Source organism: Triturus cristatus, chromosome 9, assembly GCF_964204655.1.
Source record: "Triturus cristatus chromosome 9, aTriCri1.1, whole genome shotgun sequence".
Classification (NCBI taxonomy): Eukaryota; Metazoa; Chordata; class Amphibia; order Caudata; family Salamandridae; genus Triturus; species Triturus cristatus.
Window position 1 is genome coordinate 92835910 of NC_140592.1, and position 26348 is coordinate 92862257.

General features: G+C 46.6%; 1 protein-coding gene across 1 annotated transcript in view; it reads left to right on the forward strand.

Annotated features, from left to right (window-relative positions):
* The window catches only part of LOC146797469 (protein SSUH2 homolog), a 173763-nt gene that overhangs the window by 102312 nt on the left and 45103 nt on the right, over positions 1-26348 (forward strand). The window contains exon 3 of the mRNA XM_085627560.1: positions 9113-9194. Coding sequence (XP_085483686.1) covers positions 9113-9194 — 82 coding nt within the window. The remainder of the gene's footprint in view (positions 1-9112; positions 9195-26348) is intronic.

Below are 26348 nucleotides of genomic sequence, written 5' to 3' on the forward strand. Positions count from 1 at the left end.
GGGGGGTGCGTGGAAATGTTGCCTGTTACGTCCCCCCTGTAAGCGTGAGCGGAGTGGGATGGCCCAGCGTACACCAGTCTAGCGTTGGGGTGCGAATAAAAAGCACGTAGCTCTGGGCGTGGTCCTCTTCCAGAATGCCCAACGTCCCTGCCAGGGCGGCGCCTCTCACCCCGCCACGAGACCGACGCCGTCCTTGTTAGCGGAGTTGCCTGCGATCCTGTGCGCCTGCCGTACCCTGGCCCGCTGGACCCTAACCCGTCAGGTCCGCCCCTGCGCAGCCAGGCCATACTGCCCACCTTCCGACTCCGGCGTGTGTCAAAGAGGGCCCACCACGTGCCAGCGCAAGCTCCAAGCCCGATGCCCGCGAACTTGGCAGCCTCCTCAGACCATCACGGCCTCCATGACACAGGCCCGCTCTACTCCTTTTCCGTTGACGTACTCTACTGCTGCATCCGGCCTACACTACGGACAAGTAGGTCACACATGTGGAACTGAGTCTTGATTACACCATGGCAGGGAACATCATTTAAGTCAGAGTTTATGTCACTATACTCCCTTCGATGTGGTGCCACCAAGTCTGGTCATAGCATTACAACCACACATGTCTGAGGGCCTACGCAGACATCTGCCCACAGCCTACGCTGCGCACGAGTAGGTCATAGAATTGGAACTGGACATCGATTATTCAAAGGCAGAATACATGTCATCGCACGCAAGGCGAGGTGTAAGAGGATGACGCGTTGCAGTCCGGAGGGAATAGAATCATCGTTACTGAGGTGATCGAACACTACCGACAACTGCCCTGGTGTCACTAACTCTGTGCATCACGAGCCAACGACACATGGCTGTGGACCCCTGCTGAGCCATGGCCCTGGACTGCACTGCGGACAAGTGGGTCACACATGTGGGACTGAGACATGATTCATTTATGGCACATTCTATGCCATTGTACACGCATCATCGCAGACTGCATCCCCTTTCAGCACTGGTGCCACTGACTGTGCCCCATGATCCATGTACACTCCCTGTTTGAACTTTGGTGGCATGTGAGACTATGGCCTGGGTGTTGTCATCATCATCAGCCGAGACTGATTTGCTGTCAAGTAGGTTTCTGTAGCATTCATCTAATACATATTGCCTGTGTCTGCTTGGTTCTGCCCTCTGCCTCAGGCCCTGGAAGAACACCTTCCACTGTCCCCTGAAACACTCCGCATCATTCATCTTCGATGAGGACCCGCTCAGCTCTTGTGTCCCTATCACACTGCACCGTAAGTCACCGTCCTGTGGCGGTGTGCCTGTGCCGGCCGCAATGCATCCGGGGCCACTAACTCTGTAAACCACAACTCATGGACCTGTTCTGATTGAGTACTGTGCTGTGGACAGCGCACTCAACAATGTTACCTCATGCAGTGTGGATGACCTGGGACTATGATGAGGAAGATGTGTCAAGTGTGCGGACGGGAGAAGGCACAGACAATGGGAGGGCAGGAGGCAACAACCACAAGGCAGGAATGCAGACTGGAGGTGGAAGTCAAGCTACACACCCGAATATATAACTGGGTATAGCGCTGTGGACTGCGGACGCAACTGTCACCTCAGGCAGTGTGGTAGACCTGGGACGTTAATGAGGAAGTTGATGCAGGTGTGACACACCCCACTGCATCTGCATCAGGACTTACCCGAAGGGACTCAATTGTAGCAATTTCTTCACATGAGCGCACTCATCTCTAGTGCCCCTACCTCAGTGCACTGCAACTCACGGAACCTCCTGAGTGAATATTGGGTAACATCAGTCCCGGCTCCCTCCATGTTGCTCTGCAGTTGACTCTGTAATGCTGGTGTTTTCTGTTTCCATTGCACTGGTGTCCACTGTTCAAGTTGTTGCCAGCACCAGACATTGTAATTATGTTGGCGCATTGTTCTTGTAGACATGCAGACTGTGTAACAAGGTACCCTGTGACTGTTTAGGGGATGCTTGCATTTTGGTTTGGGACAGTGGACATTTGGACTACATGACTGATGTGAGGTTGTACCCGTACAGATGCATCTCACAGTTCCCTGCTCTGTTCAATGTGATTGGCCTGTTTCTGCGCATGGGCGGGCCCAGTTGTGTCCCCTGTTCTGCTGTGTCGATGTTACACTTTGTGCCACATTGTCATGGGATGTGCTGTGACTGCTATGTGTGCGCTGCAGTGTGTCACTGGGAGACAAGTCCCTGTGTCATTGTGGTTGTGCAGTGTGCTACACCTCGTTGTGCATGTGTGCCATTGTGCACATCACCCACCGTCCCCCCAGTCCCTGTTGGAACCTCACCCTGTTGTTGTTGTGTCAGGTCCTCTCGAGCTGTGTCCGTACTCCCACCTCCTTGCACCGTCTCCACACTGATGACTGGCCTCTGTTTTCTCCAGCTCCTCCTGTGGAGCAGGACTCCCACCTCCTGTTGCCGTTGCTGCCTTCCTGTTGGCAGCGGCTTTGGGACTGGTTTAGGTTTTCAGCTCATGCCAGCGCCTCTTGGCCTCATCCATTGTACTCCTCGACTCACCGGCTGCATTCTAGGTAGTCTGATTGTGGGACAGTTGTTTTTATGTGTTCTGTCACCTCCGTGACGCTGGTCTTGTTTTCCATGCGGACTGCACCCCGTCTTCTTCTCCCTCTTCTCCTTGGCCTTACCCGGCCACGTTGATCCTTGCTGGTGGTCTGTGGGACATGTGGGGTTCGCGCTGGCCTCTGCGCTGGGTCAGGGTGCATCCATGTTGCTACGCAGATTGGATTCTTTCTGGTGTGTAGTTTTTGTAACTTTTATAGTGCATTTTCCCACCGGACGCGTGGGATTTGCAGGCCTGCGGCTGGTTTTTGTGGATTTTTGTATCGCTGGATTTTTAGCGTTAACGTTTCGCATTTTTGCGGCGTGGCGTTGTTTTTTTTTTTTTTAAAACATTTTTATTAATTTTCCTGTAAGCAAACCAACAAGACACTTGAAACTTCATGTTGCCCATCATATCTGCTAACAGCATACACCACTTGGAAATACATAAGCAGACCCCAGACCAGCACATTGCCGCACAGCCAGTAGAAATCTCCGACCCCTCTACCCCTGGAACCGCCCCATCAGTCCGAGTCCGAGGATTCATCTTGTGACAGTGGTGGAGGGTTACATATTTCTCCTCTGAATTTGTTCCAAGCCCCCAAACCTTGTCCCACTTGCGGGGGCACCCCCGCCTGATAAACACTGAGCGTTCCGCAAACATTGCTGCATCCATGTCCCTTCCCCATGCGGTCAGTGTTGGTCCCCTCTCCGCCCCCCACTTTTGGGCTATGTTCCTTTTAGTCGTTATTATCCCCAATGTCACCCAGCTCTGCACCTGCCGATTGAGATCATTGGGCTCCCACACATTTAGCAAACATCGCCGGGGTTCAGGCACCAACGACACTCCGCACACTTGCGACATCGTCCTCATCACTCGTCTCCAGAAGTCTTGGATGATCGGGCAGTCCCAAATAGTGTGGTAATAGGTCCCCGCCTCCCCACAACCACGCAAGCAGAAGGGGTGCATTGCTCTACCCATCTTGTGCAATAACTGTCTGGTGTAGTACGAGCGGTGCAGGATCCGAAGCTGCACCAGTCGCAGCCTTGAGGGGATACCCGCCTCTCGCGGCGAGGCCAGCGCCTCACGCCATTCCGGGTCATCAAATTCACCGACCTCCTCTGCCCACCGCTCCCGCAGGGGCCCCATGGGGTCCGTCAGGTTATTAATAAGCTTGCGGTATGTGAGGGACTTAGCCTTCTTGGGCATGTATTCCGTCAGCAACCTATCTTCCAACGGGGATGACTCCGGAACCTCCTGTCCGGGTGTCAGGTGCGTCATCAGGGCGTGTTTAATCTGAGTGTATCTGAACCACTCCGAAGGAGCGAGCTCATATTGCTGTTGCAGTCGCGTGAACTGGACGATTGCCCCCTTGTGCCACATGTCACCTATTACCGAAATGCCGATGGAGTCCCAGGCATCGAATCCTTTACTGCCCCTCAACCGCCCCAATTGCTTAGCATCCCAAAGAGGTGTGAGTTGAGTCAGGACCCCCGCCAGCTGAGTTTAGCCTGTGCTGCGTGCCAGATAGACATCGTCTGTCGCAAAGGGCCGATCAACTTCGGTGCCAATCGTCCATCATATAAAGAGGACAGCATACCCCTCTCACCCAGTATGTCTCTGTCCGCCTTAAATGCCGGATCGGACTGTGGCGCATGGAGCCATTGGTTAATAACCTTCAGCTGCGCTGCCCAATAATAGAGCTGGATATCCGGGAGCGCAATTCCCCCGTCATACCACCCGCGAACTAGTTTGGATTGCGCAATGCGTGCCGGCTTGTTACCCCACAACAGGCTGGAGACTTGCGTTGCTATCGCGCGGAAGTAGGCCGGAGGCACCGGATACGGCGTGTTTTCTAGTACGTATAGGAAACGTGGCAGAGCCATCATTTTGAAGAGCGCCGCTCTCCCCAGCAGAGTCAGCAGCAGTGCTCCCCAGTGAAGCACATCTCGCTTGAGGCGGTCCATCGGAGGGCTTAAATTGCGCCGAAAAAACTCTGCCGGATCCAACGTAATATGCACCCCGAGATCAGTGGCGGCTGGTGGATTTTATAAGTGGTGAAGCGGTAATCTTTGACCAGAGTGTAATTTGTGAGAGAGCAAAGCGCACATGCCCAAAATTATTAAGGGGAATGTGTGTGGTGTTGGAGAGGTTATTAAGATTTTTTTTTAATGGATTTAAGTGGGTGGGTTTTACAGCATACATATGCTTCAAAAGAACATATGCCAAAAAACATTAGAAGCGTGGCAAGAAATACCCCAAGCATAAAATTCGTCTGTTAGCAAAATACTCTACAACCCAGAAGACAAGCACAACCACCCACCCACAAAAATAGGCACCCCAAGCGTTTCCTATCAGTAAAGCTAATAATTCCCTTGGCGTTCAATTGAACTAGAAAATACAGCAATAATCATGGTATAGTGGACCTTCGGGTCTCTGAGCCCTGGTGCCGCTGCACAAATGGGCTTCTTGCCATCATAGAATATTCCATTGTATTGATAACAGCAGAAGTCTCCAATCGTCACCTCCTGCAGGTAGAATATGTTGCTGCAGTGTATATGTTGCCTGCTTGAACATATATTTGTATATTTGGACTTTTAATTGCAGAACTGCAATTACAAGTATAGAACTGTGCAATAAAACACCAAAACTTGGCGATCTGCTCAAGCATGAGTTTTAGGAGCCTGGGATTTATCTGCTGTGCAGGGCACAGTGTCAGGACATGTTTCTTACATGGCTGCCACAGTGCAGGCAGTTTTTATGTATATATATTTATCGGAAACTTAAAGCGCTTTACATGGGCACCCTGGCAGTAACATTACACAAGGTTGGATTTGTTTATTTTGGGGGTGGGGGAGGGGATGGATACATGAGATTAAGTGATTTGCCCAGAATCACAGGAGGTTGAGCAGTCGCTGGGACTCGAACCTGGTTGACGGTAGCTCTATCCTAAAGTTACACTGTCTCCCATTTGGGATTTGGTGTTTAAATAGGAGATGAGGACTTCCAAATATTAAAATGTGAAATAACACACAAACACATATTCCATATTGCTAATACTGAAAGGTCAGAGCCCAAATAGCTCCCCCGCTCTTCCCCCAAGTAACGTTTGGCTGCAGCAGTAGCACGACCTAAATCCGACCTTGCTTGACAATACACATGATTTAAGGCAGGGCAGGGGTTAGCTTGCTGGATGCTACAGGGAGTATCTGACGTTGTGTTTATTGTCAGTGAGCTTTTATCTGTGCCATGGCGTGAAAGGTTACGTTTCCATGATTTGTGACGAGTGGAGATTGTGGTTGGAGCCGATCCATAGGGACACAACATTTGTGCTGGGGTCAGATGAGGCTGCCAGTCCAGCAGACATGAAGGGCAGACACAGGCACATTTCTGAAGGATTTACTGATCATTTTCAGCAGGTGTGGTGCAGCTCATAGGCAAGTGTGGTGTTATCAGTCCAGTGCACGTTTTAGGGTCGCTGGCAGGTAACATAAGTCAGAGTGATGTACATGAGGTGCAGATTTCCGCATGGGGTAGGCGACATCTTGAGCTGAGCGAGGTCAGCACTGGTTGGACACTGAGGAAGGCCTCCTTCATGGTTCTAGTTGATGCATCACCTTGCAGAAGGCAGTCTTCAAGGAAGATGTTTTCGAAGCTGATGGATGCGGTTGCGATTAGATTGAATGTCGCAGGGTTGAATACCAGGTTGCTATTGGGAGAAATAGATGAGGTAGAATGTGATCTTCTTTGTGACTTATACCGGAAAATGGCAGCTTAAGAGCTGACACGTGTTAGATGGTGGTTGTTGCTGTGGGGTGCAGAGTCCCGGGAGACCCTTTCTCTTTGCTCGGTGTTGAGCTGCCGCACACTGTAGAATGGTGACACCCAGACATCAAGGGTTTGGCAGCTGGACGGGGTGGGCAGGGTCTCTGTCATTAGGACAGCATGGAGGCACGTAGGGGTGATAGGGTAAGATGTGCCTGACTGCAGAGAGGGCAAGATTTAGTATGGGGTGCATTTGTGGTTGATGCGTTGGGATGTGAGATGACAGATATGGAGCAGGGAGCCGAGGGAGGAAGGCACATGATGAAGATGTGGTGAAGTGATGAGGTGTGAGCTGTAGGGGGCGGATATACTGGCCCTAAGAAGGCCTGAGAGAACTCGCATTACACTGAAGGGTAAACTCAGGTGGGCTGCACTGCTGCCTACACTCCCCAAGACACAGCCACCTGCGCCCTCAACTAAATGCAGGGCTGCAGCCAGAGTCTACGGTTATGAACATTTCAACCGTCTCTACAGCCCTCGCCCTCCCTGCACTCTCAGGTGAGTGCTGCTCACGGGAGGGGCCTGGTGTGCGCTTCTGCAAGGAGCCCGGCGTGAGGCCTGGACAGTGATGCGTCTGCTGAGCGTCCAGACCCTAACGTGCCCAGGCCGATTCTTAACTGCAGAGCAGATGTCCCCGCGTCCCTGGGGTGGGGCAGGCCAAATGAGTGATACCAGGGAGCCCCACCAGCAGCCACAATAACCCCAAATACAGTCGCGGCCAGCATTATGGGCGAGGGGGTGGAAATGGGATCGTCAGGTGGGGTATGGGGGGAGGCGGGAGGGGTTTAATAATACTTCATATGAAATAAAACTTACAGCAGAGCTTCTGGATGGGTCCGACGACTTCCGACTCCCGCCGTCCGGTCCAGCGCCAATTCCTGCTGCTCCTCCGACCTCGTCAACTGGAAACGAAATGCCGCCTCGCTCCTCGTCGACAACTGGAAAGGCCGCCTCCCTCCACCAATCACAATGCTGGTGAGGCGCTGGGGAGAGCGCCCCAGCCGCGCCATTTTCTCCCGCATAGAGAAAAAGAGAGAGTGGGCGGTCGTGCTCGAGGGCAGGGGGGGAGTGGCTTACCCACTGTTGTGGGAATTGACTGTTTGGTCGGTTCAGGGCCGACGGCCAAACAGTCAGTATCTACAACAGTGGGTAAGCCACTCCCCCCTGCTCTCGAGCACGACCGCCCACCCCCCCCCCCCGCCCCGAACCAAGCACAGAGGCACTTCTGCTTTCTCGCGATGCGAGAAGGCAGAAACATAAACGGTCGTTTTTACCATTTATGTTTCTGCCTTCTCGCACCGTGAGAAAGCAGTGGGGCAACGCCCCAACGCCCTAATGGGGGAGCCGCCACTGCCCGAGATATTTAAACGAGCCGTCCGCCACCTGGAGCGGATAACCCGTCGGCAAGCGTGGGGGATGGCCATGCAACACAAATAGGACCGATTTAGACCAATTGATCGTATATCCGGACGCCCGGCCGAAAATCTCGCAGATATTAAGTAACGCCAATATAGAGCGGCTAGGGGAGGACAGATACAATAGCACGTCATCCGCGTATAGGGAGACGCGGTCCTCCCAGCCAGCTGACCACCGGAGGCCCCGTATCATGGGCTCCCAGCGTATCCACGCCACGAGCGGCTCAAGCACCAGGGCGAAGAGCAGTGGCGACAGGGTGCAGCCCTGCCATGTCCCTCGCGTCAGGGGGAAGTCCTCCGACATATGCCCATTGGCCGTGACATGAGCTAGTGGGTTAGTATATAGGAGTCTGACCCAGGCACAAAATTTGGGCCCGAAGCCCAGATGCGATAATACCGCAAAAAGAAAGGGCCACTCAACTATGTCGAACGCCATACGCGCATCCAGAGAGAGAAGCACTGCCGGCTCCCGCACGCGTCCCGCCCGGGCCAGTACCCCGTGTAGGCGTCTTAGATTGTGGGATGTACTTCTGCCAGGCATAAAGCGGGACTGATCTGGGTGCACAATTTCAGACAGATGTGGCGTCAGCCTGATAGCCAGTAGCTTAGCAAGGATCTTGGCCTCTACATTAATTAGTGATATGGGACGGTAAGAGGTACATTGAGCAGCGGGTTCACCTGGTTTTGGAATCACCACAATGGTGGCCGTGCGCTGATCTAACGGAAGTTTGCCCGCGCGCAGGCTGTGAGTAAACATATTTAGTAAGTGTGGGGCCAACGTCTCGGACAGCCTTTGGTATAGCTCAATCGGTATGCCGTTGGGCCCCAAAGCCTTACCGGGCTGCAACACGCCAATAGCCGCTTGGAGTTCCTCCACCGTCGTGGCGTTGTTTTTAACACGGTCAGTTGACGCTTTATCTGGTGACTATCGCATGGTACCGTCTTGTTGTGAATACTACGTTGACACAGGGTTATTTTCCCGCGATGGGCTGCGATGTTGGGAGTTGTGTTAAGCTACTCTTGTGGTAGTTATCACATGTTCTTGTGAATATGCCCCTAATTCTGTATAAATACTAAATACTAACATACCGATGGCAAAATGAATGTATTTTTTACAATTCACAAATTGCAATGATTTTAGGAATAATCAGTACTTTTGGTGATTTAGTGTTTTGATCTTCAAAATTGGGGCAGTGGTGGGCTAGTAGGGTCTGGGCAGCAGCATGAATTTTCAAAATATTTTGTAATACTTTTAGAACAAACACCGAGAATCTTTTTTCAATTTAGGAGGAATTCAGCACCCTCCAACACTGGATAAATGGAGAAAGCTCAGTGGTGTGACACACTGGCCGGCAACATTACAGTATAGGTGAGTGATTTTTGCCCTTCCATTTATATATGTGATTAGGCATTTTCGGAACAAGTAAACTATATGTTTAAAAATGTCATTGATATTGAAGCTCGAATCCATCCACAAAGCAATGCATTACTGAGCATTACGTGTATATATCATGTCTCACACAAAAATGCTACATCCGATATGTTAATGCTTCATCAGCCTCAAGATCTTAATTACCACTGGCAACACTCCAATGTGTTCCTACATGTATATTTACTATTTGGCTCTTCCGCTCATCTGCTAAAAATGCGGGGACAGATTTACAAGCCCCTTGCGCCACTTTTGCGTCACTTTTCCATGTTAAAAGCGATGCAAAATGGCGCAAGGGGCTTGTAAATCTGCCCCATGGTGCTGACAGTGCTTCTGAAGAATGCTCTGATTGCCTCCCACCAACTCTTAACCATGCGTCGTGTGAACTTAGAGACTTTAGGGGCATGTTATCAAGACAGGCGATAAAATTATCGCCGCTTTAGCAGCAGAAAACTGCAATTCCAATTGAAGCTCAGGTTAGATGTCCTAACCTAAGCTTCAATCGGAATTCCATAGAGCATATTATCAAGCCCATTATTGCCGTTTTAGCAGCAGTTTTCTGCCGCCAAAGCGGCGATAATTTTATCGCCTGTCTTGATAATATGCCCCCAGGTCTCAAATGTTAAATGGGCTGTCACTTTGGATGGACTTACTGTCTGGTGAACTCTAAAACGCTGCAAAGGAGCTGCTAAATGTAGAGCATCCATCAAGGGACTCGTGAAATGAGCCATTTTACATGCTACACATACCTGATTTGACAAAATGCTGAAATGAGGAGCTGAAAGGCACCTGGGAACTGCTCCAAGGACTTTCGACTACTCTACAAGACTCTAGTAATCTAAAGAACTAATCATATATGGACGATAAACATATTTTCCTCAAGAATGTAGTTCCAAAGCCAATTTATGAATGCTTGGCCAAGGGCTTGCTAGGTTGGCAAAAAGGTGTACTACAGTGAACTTAAGCTAAACATGGGAAAAACCTGGCCAAATGATGCAGCTTGTGAATAACACTTCCACGTCTCTCATGACCCATGAAAAGGCAAAATGACACAGACGTTTAGTAAAAAAGGAGGGAGGCATAAAAGATTGCTATTTTCTTGAGTGTTAAAGTGTCGAAGTCCCTGAATAGGGGACCCGATCTTTGTTATGTGAAAGAAAAAATTCAGGAAACCATCAATGGATTAACCCCATTTGAGAAAATCATGGCCTCTGGTAGATAGAGTCAGCCAAGGTCCAATGTTCTCAAACCTATCGAGCAGAACAATCAACCCAGGACTCATAGCCAAAGAGCTTTTCGCCTAGTTTGTGCTTTACAAACATATTTACTTCGTCTCTATGAGCACTGTCACCAAATGCGTTTCAATTGTATGTGACATTCAGTCTGCACAGTAATAGGGTTAGCAAGCTTCCATCAGATATGCCTAGAAGAAACTAGCAAAACCAAAGGGGATGATGGATGGAGCGTTGAACATTGCAAGCACTCACCCCCAGTCAACTGATCTGGGTTTAATCCATCATCATTCTTTAGCTCACTCCGCCACCCCAGTTCAGACATGGTCATATGCAAATTAGTCTGACCCTGTGCCTCATGGGAACAGTCCAGCCCGAACTGCCAAGCCATGTATTCCCTGGACCGGAAACAAGCATCCTGGGACCAGTTTCTGGCTAATCAGCCGTCATCAGCCAGGCTAGCTTGAATACAGTGGCAAACTGAGCAAGGGACCCACGTCTGGGCATACCCTGCCAACTTAGGGCGAACAAAGCAAAACCAAAGGGGATGATGGATGGAGTGTTGAACATTGCAAGAACTCACCCCCAGTCAACTGATCTGGATTTAATCCAACATCATTCTTTAGCTCACTCCGCCACCCCAGTTCAGACATGGCCATATGCAAATCAGTCTGACCCTGTGCCTCATGGGAACTGTCCAGCCCGAACTGCCAAGCCATGTCTTCCCTGGACCGGAAACAAGCATCCTGGGACCGGTTTCTGGCTAATCAGCCGTCATCAGCCAGGCTAGCTTGAAACCTAGGAACACAGACCAATCTCATCCATTTATAAATGTATTTGGAGTTTTATACAGCACAAACATGACCCTTCCGGATATCAGAGCACAGTACATATAGGCATCAAACATACAATTGCATAAAAAGAGAAAAATAAATGACAATCCGAGGAGGAATTATCATGAATTACATATATACAGCATGTTGTCAAACATATCAGCACTAAGATCCTCTGGAGTCCACCCAATGATAGCTAAGCTGCAGAAGTATCATCACTCTTGAAGAAGGAATCTATGCATCAAGAGCTTTTTTGCTTCATATTTGAAGCAGGCAGATGAGGGGTTTATCCATGTTATCCGGACAAAGAGCTTTCCAAATTCTGGGGGCAGGGCCAGAGAAGGAGTGGTTGTAAGTTTTCTTTTTTTTGAACTGTGGTTTTAATAGATGGGAGATGGTGCTTCGCAGGGAGCGCCTGCTATCGGATAACTCATGTCTCTTGGTCAAGTATACAGGAACATTGTGGTGGAGGGCCTTGTGCATTATGCAAACAATCTTTAATTGGATGCTAGCTTCAAACAGGGAACCTGTTATGTATGAGTCTGGTCGCTGAGTTCAATGTAGCCTATAACGGGGCAAACTTTACTTGGGAAGGCCAGCAAGAGTCGCACTCCCGTAATCTAATCGGGAGATGACCACAGATTGTACAGCTAATTGAAAATCCCTAGGGGGCATGAAGGGTTTGATTTTTGTTAAGATATTAATGTGGTGGTTGGCTCCTCTGATGGTTGCACTGATATGAACTTGCATGTTAAAATGTTTGCAACTAGCATCAATACATCAAGGATAAAATTCAGTGAAACCTGGAAATATTCTGCAGGCTGAAGTCCAGAGACTCTGCGTGTCCAACAATATATTTATTGGGGCAGTAACACAGAACAACCTCCAGCCTTCTCTAAGAAAAGCTACAAGAGGAAACAACTTGTAGTCGCAGTTAAGTAGAGTAATAGGTCGATAGGAGTTCAGATATGTTTCTGAGTTGCCTTTCTTTAAGTAAAGCAGGGAACCACCGATTCTGCAAAGGAGTTGGGGACTTCAGTCCCTTGCAAGATTGTATTAAACAGTCTGACCAGGAATCCTTTTAACTGTGGCAAAAATAGCTTGTACACATCTGCTGGAATTCCATCTGCACCACGAGCTTCTGCAGTGGGGGAGGACTTAACGGAGTGATCACATCTTCCCCCTGATCCTCTGTTATCGAAGGGGTACCAGGCCTTTCGAGCCACCTTTCGACCATCCCATGTGACGCATTCTCAGGGTCAGAATAAAGCTTTGTATAGTGTTTAAAAAAGGCACTGAGTAGATCTTGTGGCTGGGTTGATCTAAATCCAGATCCTGAGTTTGCTTACTAGTGGTGAAGTCAGATCTACACTTGAGTGACCGCCCCGGGTATCTACGTATACGCTTGTTCTCTTCGTATCTCTTTTGCATTATTGAATTATGGTTTAGTATCTCTTTGGAGACAAAATGCTCCTGAAGATGATGGTAGCTTGGACCAGTGCGCACTTAGATTCCCTCGTGGGGGACACCAACTGCACTGTTATTGCCTAATTCAAAGGTGATTGAACAGACTAGACCTTGCACTGCCTGCTGTTCCATAATTCTGCCTGGAATGTTATCACCGCTCCCCTAAAAAAGGCCTTCGGGCTATGGATGCGATTAGCTGTCTCCAGGGGTCACAACTGTGTCACCCGTTGCAACCCCTGCTACCTTGCTTGCGACCCCTGGCTTCCCTCACTGCCAGCCTTGCCAAGCGCTTTGGTGGCATAAAAGCAGCCAGTGTGCGCAGCGCTTTGTTGTACTGCTGACACTCTGCCTGCAGCGACATTTCATTTTCCGCAAGTTGGGCCTGGAGGAAAACACTCACTCATTGCTGTGGTGAACCCGGGCCGGCTGGCACAGTCCTTGATTTTAGTAAGATACAATGGGGCAGATTTACAAGCCCCTTGCGCCACTTTTGCGTCATTTTTATCATGGGAAAAGTGACACAAAAGTGGCGCAAGGGGCTTGTAAATCTGCCCCGACATGTCTGCTGTGGGCTGGGGCCTCTCTTCACGTGGCCCTTGATCCTCGGGCATTTTACAGTGCAAGCACCCGCAAGAAGAAGGGCCTTGGTGCGGGCTGCGACCCCCAGCTTTCCCCTCTCTCCCCCTCGGCCTGACTCTGCGACGCAAGGCTTTGGAATAGGCAGGGGCAGTGAGCCACCGGCACAAGGGAGAGAAACAGGGAACTCTCTGCAAGCTCGAGGTATGAGGGGCTGCCTGGCAGGGTTTCTTTTGGATGGGGTAATCATCATTTGCTTTAAAATGTGCAGTTTGGTAACACCAGCTTGCAAAGCCCATCCTGACCGACAGGTTTAAGCAGGTCAGGGAAGAGCAGATCAGACAGGAATCGCATTAAGATTTGTGTTGTCCAATCAAACACAATGATCTTTTGATTGGTTACAGTTCGTCTCAGTTATAAAGGTTAAGGTGTCGCACAAAGTTCGAATATTTATCGCTATTTGTATCAGTGACACTTTCCCCCTTTGATTTTGTGCCATCACTTAAATGAGGGTCTTTTTCAGCTGTTATCTTAAAGTCACTGCCTCACTGCTTCCTCAGAAAAACACAACAGGGAAAGTGTTAGGCACTTATCTTAGCAGTGAGCCATGTATACCTAACAAACGGGCTTTTGATTTTCACAATAGCTGAAATCAAAAATAAACTCTGTTTCCATAAATCATAAATTAATGTCCCTGAAAACTACTATTCAGTTCAATAGAAGCATGAGCGCGAGCTGCCGCTGGCAGGGTCCTGCGTCCAGTGTCCACACTTCCCTTTCATGTCCTGATGCTGCTTGGCACCCTCAGTTGGTGAAGGTTCATTAGTTACAAAATTGTAACAAATGAAGGCCACCTGACCATAGTTCCGTGTTGGTGGCCAGGAGTTAAGTATTTGTGTCTAAGGAAAGGAGGGAAGGAACGGCTCATAGACTGTAAAAAACTGGGCAGTGGCGATCCCATTGAGAAACATGCAGAAACCAGATGATCACCTGCTCCCTACACCCTCCTCGGCCTGCTGAGTGCCCTGGAGATGTCAGGCCCATAATCTCTGGACCCTTGTCCAAGCCACTATCTAATGGACTGGATGAATAGAACTGAAGGTAAATTCACCCACTGCACTCCTATTGCATCTGATGGCATAAATATGATGTTTTTATGTATTTTGGGGTGGACTCGGAGGGTTTAGGAAAAAACAAAATGTTTTCTAATGTGCTTTATGAATATGTTCAAATTCATTTTGCGGCAACAGACACACGTGGATGGACAGAACGCAAACAATTACCTTGTTCAAGCTGTTAAGTGTATTAGGATTTCACATTATGATTTATCGCGCCACATGATGCATTATTTGACTGAAAATGCGGTGGTTTTGTGTTACTAACACTGGGAATTTCAAGTCCATGATGTACTCTGCATGAGCACCCAAGATGTACACTATTTGCAATAACTCTTAAAATTGGTAACAGAAACCAAGACACAATATATAGGCAGCGGTCTCCAGAACATGCCTTGGAGTTGCACGAATAGTCCTCATTGCACTGATGTTTCAATCATGTTGCCTCTCCCAACCCTGTGCTCTCTAAATAATCACTCAGCATTTTAACTGCTTTGCTGTAGGAGCTGACAAGGCTTACTCAGCCTTTTAGCCTTATGAGATCTTTAGGATGAATGCCACAGTGCTTTGTCAGCACATGATTATAGGGCAAAACTAAGGTTTCCCTGTATTGCAAAGTGGGTAAAGTGTGCAGTTCGGGGTAGGTCAAAGGGCTGGTGATGTCACTTCCTAGGTGTCACCATGTCAAAGTTCGTGTGATGTCACTTCCTGTGACAGCAGAGGGGGGGGGGTCACATGGCATGTGATGTCACTTCCGCTACTCCTAGCATTTTGATGAATCAGCATCCATGTTCAGGGCCCCCCAAACTGCGAATTCAGAAGCTATATCTCAATTGTATTCTAAGAAGCCCTCCATAGCCTGATGCATTTGTGTCACCCATTGCTCATTCACTAACAGTGATTTGTCGAACACCCATCTCGGGCTCTCATGTTGATGACCGGTCAAAAGAAGATTTAGCAAAGTGGAATTCAAGTCCTTTTGATTTTTCTAAAATTGTATGTGACTATACTTACTTATAGAGGCTTTCACAAGACCTTTTCCTCCAAGTCTCTGTTATTGTCTCATTCACATTTTCCTTTTGTCCACTACAGCATGGAGCAATTGGCCAGCTAACTTCCACCATTAACTAAGTACACCATAGGCGACAGCATGCTGCTCTTTCGCTTTTCCTGCTCTTTCACAAGGACTACTTCACACAGAAAGTAGTTCCCTAAAGTGCTTTTAGCCAATATTGTTTTTAAGATTGATAAGGACCTTGTAAATTCCCGAACAATAAACGTTTGCAAAAAACATAACAAAACAAAACAAACATTAAGAAAGAAAAAAGCTGGTACCCAACAACAGACCTATTGCATTTACCAATGCTTCTTCACAGTTGAGGGATTTTTCGAAGATTTCCTTAATGATGTCATAACAAAAATTAGTATTATGCATATTTATGTTCAGTGTTCTGTGAATGCATTGCACATTTCCACTAAGGACTGTCTTTTAATTTGATTTGTAATTAGACACTGAAAGAGTGGCATGTAACAACAAACGTATCCATATCAATCATTTATATATATGCATTGTGTACAACGCTTGCACACTTTAAATTCACTCTTTTCACTTTCACTGTGCCGAAGCATTCTTTGGAGCACCTCTTTTGAAAACAAGATGTTACTTTAAAAAAAGGTATCTTTAACCTTATTGATTCCTGTTCAAGCCAATCTAGGGATGGTTTTTAGGTCTCGCGAGCCAAAGGCTCGAAGAGACATTTTATATGTGGGATTTTCAAAGTGCTACCCACAGTCTTTTGGCTGGCCTAAACCTTGAGTGCACGAGATCACATGCACGTGCACAGCTGCTCCTCTGCTCATTGCATTCCCCCCTCCCTTCTCACCCAGCCCTTTGATGCTCTGCTTGATTACTTTCACTTTCGCCCGCTTTGACCCTTGCATTCCCCCCTCCCTTCTCACCCAGCCCTTTGATGCTCTGCTCGCATCTCCCTCCTCCCTGGGCGTGAAGGGAGACAGAGCCATCATGCTTGATTAATGGCTTTTTTATTTTACTGCTTCAACAGAACCAGCAGGCCACCAGTCACCCACTTCAGCTCTGTCAGTGCCCCACAGACTTTCGGTTTATGCTGCTGAAAGAGCATACAGTGAAAAGACTATGTGCCAGCTGATACGTTAAGAGCGTCTCACTCTGGGGCTCTGTTCAGTAATGATGTAGCTTTAAATTAATGTCTGCCTCAATGAGTACTTAATAATGATGAAATACAAGTCAGATAAAAAAACTTCCGCATTTCGGTAGCAACATTATCTAAGAACACAGAAGATCGTATGGCCTGTGGAACAAAGTTGTTTTTGTGCGACTTCCTTGTTTAAAGCACATAGTCATGGGCTCTCAATCACATGCATGATCAAACAGGGACATGCAGCTGAAATGTGATAAAAAGTTCCACACAAATTTCACAAAAGAAAACCACAAGGCTTGCGTGCAGATCAAAGACAGTTTATATGCAGCCAAAAAGGATAGTGCGGATCTCAAGGCATATGACTAACTAATTGACTCACTCTCACTGACTCTCTCTCTCTCTCATGACTCACTCTCACTGACTCACTCTCACTAATTGACTCACTCTCACAGACTCACTAATTGACTCACTCTCACTGACTCACTCTCTCTCTCTCACTAATTGACTCACTCTCACTGAGTCACTCTCTCACTAATTGACTCACTCTCACTGACTCTCTCTCTCATGACTCACTCTCACTGACTCTCTCTCATGACTCACTCTCACTGACTCAATCTCACTAATTAACTCGCTCTCACTGGCTCACTCACTAATTGACTCACTCTCAATGACTCACTAATTGACTCACTCTCACTGACTCACTCACTCTCTCACTAATTGACTCACTCACTGGCTCACTCTCACTGACTTACTATCACGGACTCACTAATTGACTCACTCTCACTGACACACTCACTAATTGACTCACTCTCAATGACTCACTAATTGACTCACTCTCACTGACACTCTCACTAATTGACTCACTCACTCTCACTGACTCACTCACTAATTGACTCACTCTCACTGACTCACTCTCTCTCACTAATTAACTCACTCTCACTGGCTCACTAATTTACTCACTCTCACTGAGTCACTCTCTCACTAATTGACTCACTCTCACTGACTCACTCTCACTAATTGACTCACTCTCACTGACTCACTCGCTGATTGACTCACTCACACTGACTCACTCTCTCTCTCATGACTCACTCTCACTGACTCACTCACTAATTGACTCACTCACTGAGTCACTCTCTCACTAATTGACTCACTCTCTCACTAATTTCCACACTCTCACAGACTCACTCTCACTCACTCATTGGCTCACTCTCACTGGCTCACTCTCACTGGCTCACTAATTGACTCACTCACACTGACTCACTCTCTCTCTCATGACTCACTCTCACTGACTCACTATCACTAATTGACTCACTCGCACTGACTCACTCACTAATTGACTCACTCACTGAGTCACTCTCTCACTAATTGACTCACTCTCTCACTAATTTCCACACTCTCACAGACTCACTCTCACAGACTCACTCTCACAGACTCACTCTCACTCACTCATTGGCTCACTCTCACTGGCTCACTCTCACTGGCTCACTAATTGGCTCACTCTCAGTGGCTCACTCTCACTGGCTCACTAATTGACTCACTCTCACTGGCTCACTCTCACTAATTGACTCAGTCTCACTGACTCACTCACTAATTGACTCACTCTCAATGACTCACTAATTGACTCACTGTCACTGAGTCACTCTCTCTCTTATGACTCACTCTCACTGACTCACTCTCACTAATTGACTTAGTCTCACTGACTCACTCACTAATTGACTCACTGTCAATGACTCACTAATTGACTCACTCACTGAGTCACTCTCTCTCACTAATTGACTCACTCTCACTGGCTCACTTGCTCACTAATTAACTCACTCTCACTGAGTCACTCTCTCACTATTGACTCACTCTCACTGACTCACTCTCACTAATTGACTCACTCTCACTGAGTCACTCTCTCACTAATTGACTCACTCTCACTCTCTCTCTCATAACTCACTGACTGACTCACTCTCACTAATTAACTCACTCACTGAGTCACTCTCTCACTAATTGACTCACTCTCACTGAGACTCTCTCACTAATTGACTCACTCTCACTGATTGACTCACTCTTACTGATTGACTCACTCACTAATTGACTCACTCTCACTGACTCACTCTCACTAATTGACTCACTCTCACTGAGACTCTCTCACTAATTGACTCACTCTCACTGACTCACTCACTAATTGACTCACTCTTACTGATTGACTCACTCTTACTGATTGACTCACTCACTAAGTGACTCACTCTCACTGACTCACTCTCTCACTCATTGACTCACTCTCAGTGACTCACTCTCACTCACTCATTGACTCACTCTCACTGGCTCACCATACCACAGGAATGTTCCACAGGCAAATATAAAATTTCTTTACAGTATTCTTGTTGCATCCTTTTGTAGTGTGATCGAAGTATACTACAGTTACACATATAAAGGAATCAAGGCCGAAAGCAAGTACATTAAAATAAAGTAAATATTGCCTACTTGACACTAGAGATGTGGGAAATAGTAACTGTGGTTAATTTATATAATCTATTCACATTAAGTAGCGATTAATGGTTACTTTAGTTACTCTTTTCCCTTGCTCCGTGCCATAAGCAGTGACTTGAAAAAAAGACCACTTATGCCATAGGTTGACTCACTCACACTGACTCACTATCACTGACTCACTATCACTAATTGACTCACTCACTGACTCACTCACTAATTGACTCACTCAGTCACTGTCTCACTAATTGACTCACTCAGTCACTGTCTCACTAATTGACTCACTCTCTCACTAATTGACTCACTCACTAATTGACTCACTCACTAATTGACTCACTCACAGACTCACTAATTGACTCACTCACTAATTGACTCACTCACTAATTGACTCACTCACTAATTGACTCACTCACTAATTGACTCACTCACTAATTGACTCACACACTAATTGACTCACTCTCAATGACTCACTAATTGCCTCACTCTCACTGAACTCACTAATTGCCTCACTCTCACTGAACTCACTAATTGCCTCACTCTCACTGACTCACTCACTAATTGACTCACTAATTGACTCACTCTCACTGACTCACTCACTAATTGACTCACTCTCACTGACTGACTCACTCTCACTGACTCACTCACTAATTGACTCACTCTCACTGACTCACTCTCACTGACTCACTCTCACTGACTCACTCTCACTGACTCACTCTCACTGACTCACTCTCACTGACTCACTCTCACTGACTCACTAATTGATTCACTCTCACTGACTCACTCACTAATTAACTCACTAATTGACTCTCTCACTGACTCACTCTCACTAATTGACTCACTCTCACTGAGTCACTCTCACTAATTGACTCACTCTCACTGACTCACTCTCTCATAACTCACTCTCACTGACTCACTCTCACTAATTGACTCACTCTCACTGACTCACTCGCTGATTGACTCACTCACTGAGTCACTCTCTCACTAATTGACTCACTCACACTGACTCTCTCTCTCATGACTCACTCTCACTGACTCACTCACTAATTGACTCACTCACTGAGTCACTCTCTCACTAATTGACTCACTCTCTCACTAATTTCCACACTCTCACAGACTCACTCTCACAGACTCACTCTCACTCACTCATTGGCTCACTCTCACTGGCTCACTCTCACTGGCTCACCAATTGACTCACTCACACTGACTCACTCTCTCTCTCATGACTCACTCACTGACTCACTATCACTAATTGACTCACTCTCACTGACTCACTCACTGAGTCACTCTCTCACTAATTGACTCACTCTCTCACTAATTTCCACACTCTCACAGACTCACTCTCACAGACTCACTCTCACAGACTCAGTCTCACAGACGCAGTCTCACAGACTCACTCTCACAGACTCACTAATTGACTCACTCTCACAGACTCACTAATTGACTCACTCTCACAGACTCACTAATTGACTCACTCTCAGAGACTCACTAATTGACTCACTCTCAGAGACTCACTAATTGACTCACTCTCAGAGACTCACTAATTGACTCACTCTCACAGACTCACTAATTGACTCACTCTCACAGACTCACTCTCACAGACTCACTCTCACAGACTCACTCTCACAGACTCACTCTCACAGACTCACTCTCACAGACTCACTAATTGACTCACTCTCACAGACTCACTAATTGACTCACTCTCAGAGACTCACTAATTGACTCACTCTCACAGACTCACTAATTGACTCACTCTCACAGACTCACTAATTGACTCACTCTCACAGACTCACTAATTGACTCACTAATTGACTCACTCTCACAGACTCACTAATTGACTCACTCTCAGACTCACTAATTGACTCACTCTCACAGACTCACTCTCACAGACTCACTCTCACACTCACTAATTGACTCACTCTCACAGACTCACTAATTGACTCACTCTCACAGACTCACTAATTGACTCACTCTCACAGACTCACTAATTGACTCACTCTCAGAGACTCACTAATTGACTCACTCTCAGAGACTCACTAATTGACTCACTCTCAGAGACTCACTAATTGACTCACTCTCAGAGACTCACTAATTGACTCACTCTCACAGACTCACTAATTGACTCACTCTCACAGACTCACTAATTGACTCACTCTCAGAGACTCACTAATTGACTCACTCTCAGAGACTCACTAATTGACTCACTCTCAGAGACTCACTAATTGACTCACTCTCAGACTCACCAATTGACTCACTCTCAGAGACTCACTAATTGACTCACTCTCACAGACTCACTAATTGACTCACTCTCACAGACTCACTCTCACAGACTCACTCTCACAGACTCACTCTCACAGACTCACTCTCACAGACTCACTCTCACAGACTCACTCTAACAGACTCACTAATTGACTCACTCTCACAGACTCACTAATTGACTCACTCTCACAGACTCACTAATTGACTCACTCTCACAGACTCACTAATTGACTCACTCACTAATTGACTCACTCTCAGACTCACTAATTGACTCACTCTCACAGACTCACTAATTGACTCACTCTCAGACTCACTAATTGACTCACTCTCACAGACTCACTCTCACAGACTCACTCTCACAGACTCACACTCACAGACTCACTCTCACAGACTCACTAATTGACTCACTCTCATAGGCTCACTCTCATAGGCTCACTCTCACAGGCTCACTCTCACAGGCTCACTCTCACAGACTCACTAATTGACTCACTCTCACTGACTCACTCTCACTAATTGACTCACTGACTCACTCACTAATTGACTCACTCTCAATGACTCACTAATTGACTCACTCTCAATGACTCACTAATTGACTCACTCTCAATGACTCACTAATTGACTCACTCTGACTCACTCTCTCTCATGACTCACTCTCACTGACTCTCTCACTAATTGACTCACTCTCACTGACTCACTTACTAATTGACTCACTCTCAATGACTCAATAATTGACTCACTCTCACTGACTCCCTCTCTCCCTCTCACTAATTGACTCACTCTCACTGGCTCACTTGCTCACAAATGTACTCACTCTCACTGAGTCACTCTCTCACTAATTGACTCACTCTCACTGACTCACTCTCTCTCTCTCATAACTCACTAACTGACTCACTCTCACTAATTGACTCACTCTCACTGACTCACTCGCTGATTGATTCACTCACTGAGTCACTCTCTCACTAATTGACTCACTCACACTGACTCACTCTCTCTCTCATGACTCTCTCACTGACTCACTATCACTAATTGACTCACTGTCACTGACGCACTCACTAATTGACTCACTCACTGAGTCACTCTCTCACTAATTGACTCACTCTCTCACTAATTTCCACACTCTCACAGACTCACTCTCACAGACTCACTCTCACTCCCTGACTCATTGGCTCACTCTCACTGGCACACTCTCACTGGCTTACTCTCACTGACTCACTAATTGACTCACTCTCACTGGCTCACTCTCACTAATTGACTCAGTCTCACTGACTCACTCACAAATTGACTCACTCAATGACTCACTAATTGACTCACTGTCACTGAGTCACTCTCTCTCTTATGACTCTCTCACTGACTCACTCTCACTAATTGACTCACTCTCACAGACTCACTTACTAATTGACTCACTCTCAATGACTCACTAATTGACTCACACTCTCTCTCACTAATTGACTCACTCTCACTGGCTCACTTGCTCACTAATTAACTCACTCTCACTGACTCACTCTCACTAATTGACTCACTCACTCACTCACTAATTGACTCACTCTCACTGACTCACTCTCTCCCTCTCACTAATTGACTCACTCTCACTGGCTCACTTGCTCACAAATTTACTCACTCTCACTGAGTCACTCTCTCACTAATTGACTCAATCTCACTGACACTCTCTCTCTCATGACTCACTCTCACTGACTCAATCTCACTAATTAACTCGCTCTCACTGACTCACTCACTAATTGACTCACTCTCAATGACTCAAAAATGGACTCACTCTCACTGACACACACTCTCTCACTAATTGACTCACTCACTAGCTCACTGACTTACTCTCACGGACTCACTAATTGACTCACTGTCACCGACACACTCACTAATTGACTCACTCTCACTGACACACTCACTAAGTGACTCACTCTCAATGACTCACTAATTGACTCACTCTCACTGACTCACTCTCTCTCATGACTCACTTTCACTGACTCACTATCACTAATTGACTCACTTTCACTGACTCACTATCACTAATTGACTCACTCTCACTGACTCACTCACTAATTGACTCACTGAGTCACTCTCTCACTAATTGACTCACTCTCTCCCTAATTGCCACTCTCACTGACACACTCTCACTGACACACTCTCACTGACACACTCTCACTGACACACTCTCACTAATTGACTCACTCTCACTAATTGACTCACTCTCACTGACTCACTAATTGACTCACTCACTGACTCTCTCTCTCAATCTCACTAATTGACTCGCTCTCACTGACTCACTCACTAATTGACTCACTCTCAATGACTCACTCTCTCATGACTCACTCTCACTAATTGACTCAGTCTCACTGACTCACACTAATTGACTCACTCTCAATGACTCACTAATTGACTCACTCTCACTGACTCACTCTCTCTCACTAATTGACTCACTCTCACTGGCTCACTAATTTACTCACTCTCACTGAGTCACTCTCTTACTAATTGACTCACTCACACTGACTCTCTCTCTCTCATAACTCACTAACTGACGCACTCTCACTAATTGACTCACTCTCACTGACTCACTCGCTGATTGACTCACTCACTGAGTCACTCTCTCACTAATTGACTCACTCACACTGACTCACTCACTAATTGACTCACTCACTGAGTCACTCTCTCACTAATTGACTCACTCTCTCACTAATTTCCACACTCACAGACTCACTCTCACAAACTCACTCTCACTCCCTGACTCATTGGCTCACTCTCACTGGCACACTCTCACTGGCTTACTCTCACTGACTCACTAATTGACTCACTCTCACTGGCTCACTCTCACTAATTGACTCAGTCTCACTGACTCACTCACTAATTGACTCACTCAATGACTCACTAATTGACTCACTGTCACTGAGTCACTCTCTCTCTTATGACTCACTCTCACTGACTCACTCTCACTAATTGACTTAGTCTCACTGACTCACTCACTAATTGACTCACTGTCAATGACTCACTAATTGACTCACTAAATGACTCACTGTCACTGAGTCACTCTCTCTCTTATGACTCACTCTCACTGACTCACTCTCACTAATTGACTCACTCTCACAGACTCACTTACTAATTGACTCACTCTCAATGACTCACTAATTGACTCACACTGTCTCTCACTAATTGACTCACTCTCACTGGCTCACTTGCTCACTAATTAACTCACTCTCACTGAGTCACTCTCACTGACTCACTCTCACTAATTGACTCACTCTCACTAATTGACTCACTCTCACTGATTGACTCACTCTCACTGATTGACTCACTCTCACTGATTGACTCACTCACTAATTGACTCACTCACTAATTGACTCACTCTCACTGACTCACTCTCACTCACTCATTGACTCACTCTCACTGGCTCACCATACCACAGGAATGTTCCACAGGCAAATATAAACTTTCTTTACAGTATCCTTGTTGCATCCTTTTGTAGTGTGATCGAAGTATACTACAGTTACACATATAAAGGAATCAAGGCCGAAAGCAAGTACATTAAAATGAAGTAAATATTGCCTTCTTGACACTAGAGATATGGGAAATAGTAACTGTGGTTCAAGCATGCAGACAGCGGGCTTCTTTGCAATTACATTAGAAATGCTAAATTAACAAGTGTCAGCAGGAAACAGACCAGAGGCGCCACTAGGGCAGAAGCCAGACAGAACCATCCTCCTTGATTGCGGTTTCCCCTCAGAGGTGTCCGTGCTGCATATACTTAAGGAGCCTGCGAGGTTAATAAGGTCACATTTACAATTCTGCTTTGGCTTACAGCGCTTCATATTTCACTGCTCCCACACGCAGGGGGCCAGAAGCAACGGATATGGTGTGATACATAGAAGTAAGAGGGAACAACTGTCAAAATTGAAATGACAAAAAAAGGAGTTTTAATAAAGGCGCGTTGTTAGAAACCTGCATGCCACTGTACAACATAAACGTTACACAAATATACTAAGAAATATACAATTTTCTTTGTACAATATTTCTATAGTGGATTAAAAACTTTAAAGTTTGGTGAATGGGAGCCCCACCATAAATCAGTGTGACTCTGGCCACACCTAACACATGGCTACCCTGCCTCGTCTAACATATAGGAAAACATCTACAAAAAATGCTTTCATTTATTCCAAATTATAAACACTTAATTCTGATAACAGAAATCTACACATTTTTTTCATACGGTACCATACGAAAATGCACCTCCTTATAAACCTTCCGTTTTCCTTCTGCCTACATGGAATGGTCTTTTCCCTGCTCCTATGGGACAGAACAGCAACTTCTCAAGGAGATAGCAATCTTAAGTGCCAGGCCACATGTCTTTTATTATGCTGCCACAGTCTAACCAATTGGAACTTTTGACACCACGCCAGACTTCTTGGGGCAGGGAGGAACTGATAACAGTCAACAGTTGTACACGGGCTCAGTTACTGCTCACACATTAAGCCACGGGTCACGACAAAGGAACATGGAGCTTTGTTATACCCTACATCCTTATATCCCAACTTTTAAGTGTGCTGCCGCAGTCTCTAACAGAAGTACATTTAAGAAACAATTGCAACATTTCACACCACGCTACACTGCTTGGCACATGTTTCTTTCTTGAAGCACAAGGTGTGAATACATTTAAAACAGACTGAACTGATAGAATAGCCTAAAGGCAGCATTACGTTTTTAGCCAATTACAACGCAGCTTTCTAAAACAAGCATTTGCAAAGCAATATGTATCGCATTTGCGAGAGTTTAAGCTTTTAGCATTGTAAATGGCAATGCTTTTATTTATGTTTTAAATACCAAAAAATAAATAAGAGGCATTTTCATATACAATGCCAAGAGCTCAAACTTGCGTAAGTGCGAGACCTATTGCATTGCAAATGCTTGTTGTATGTTTGCCACGGAAGTTGAGCTGACACATCCCCCATTGGATACCATT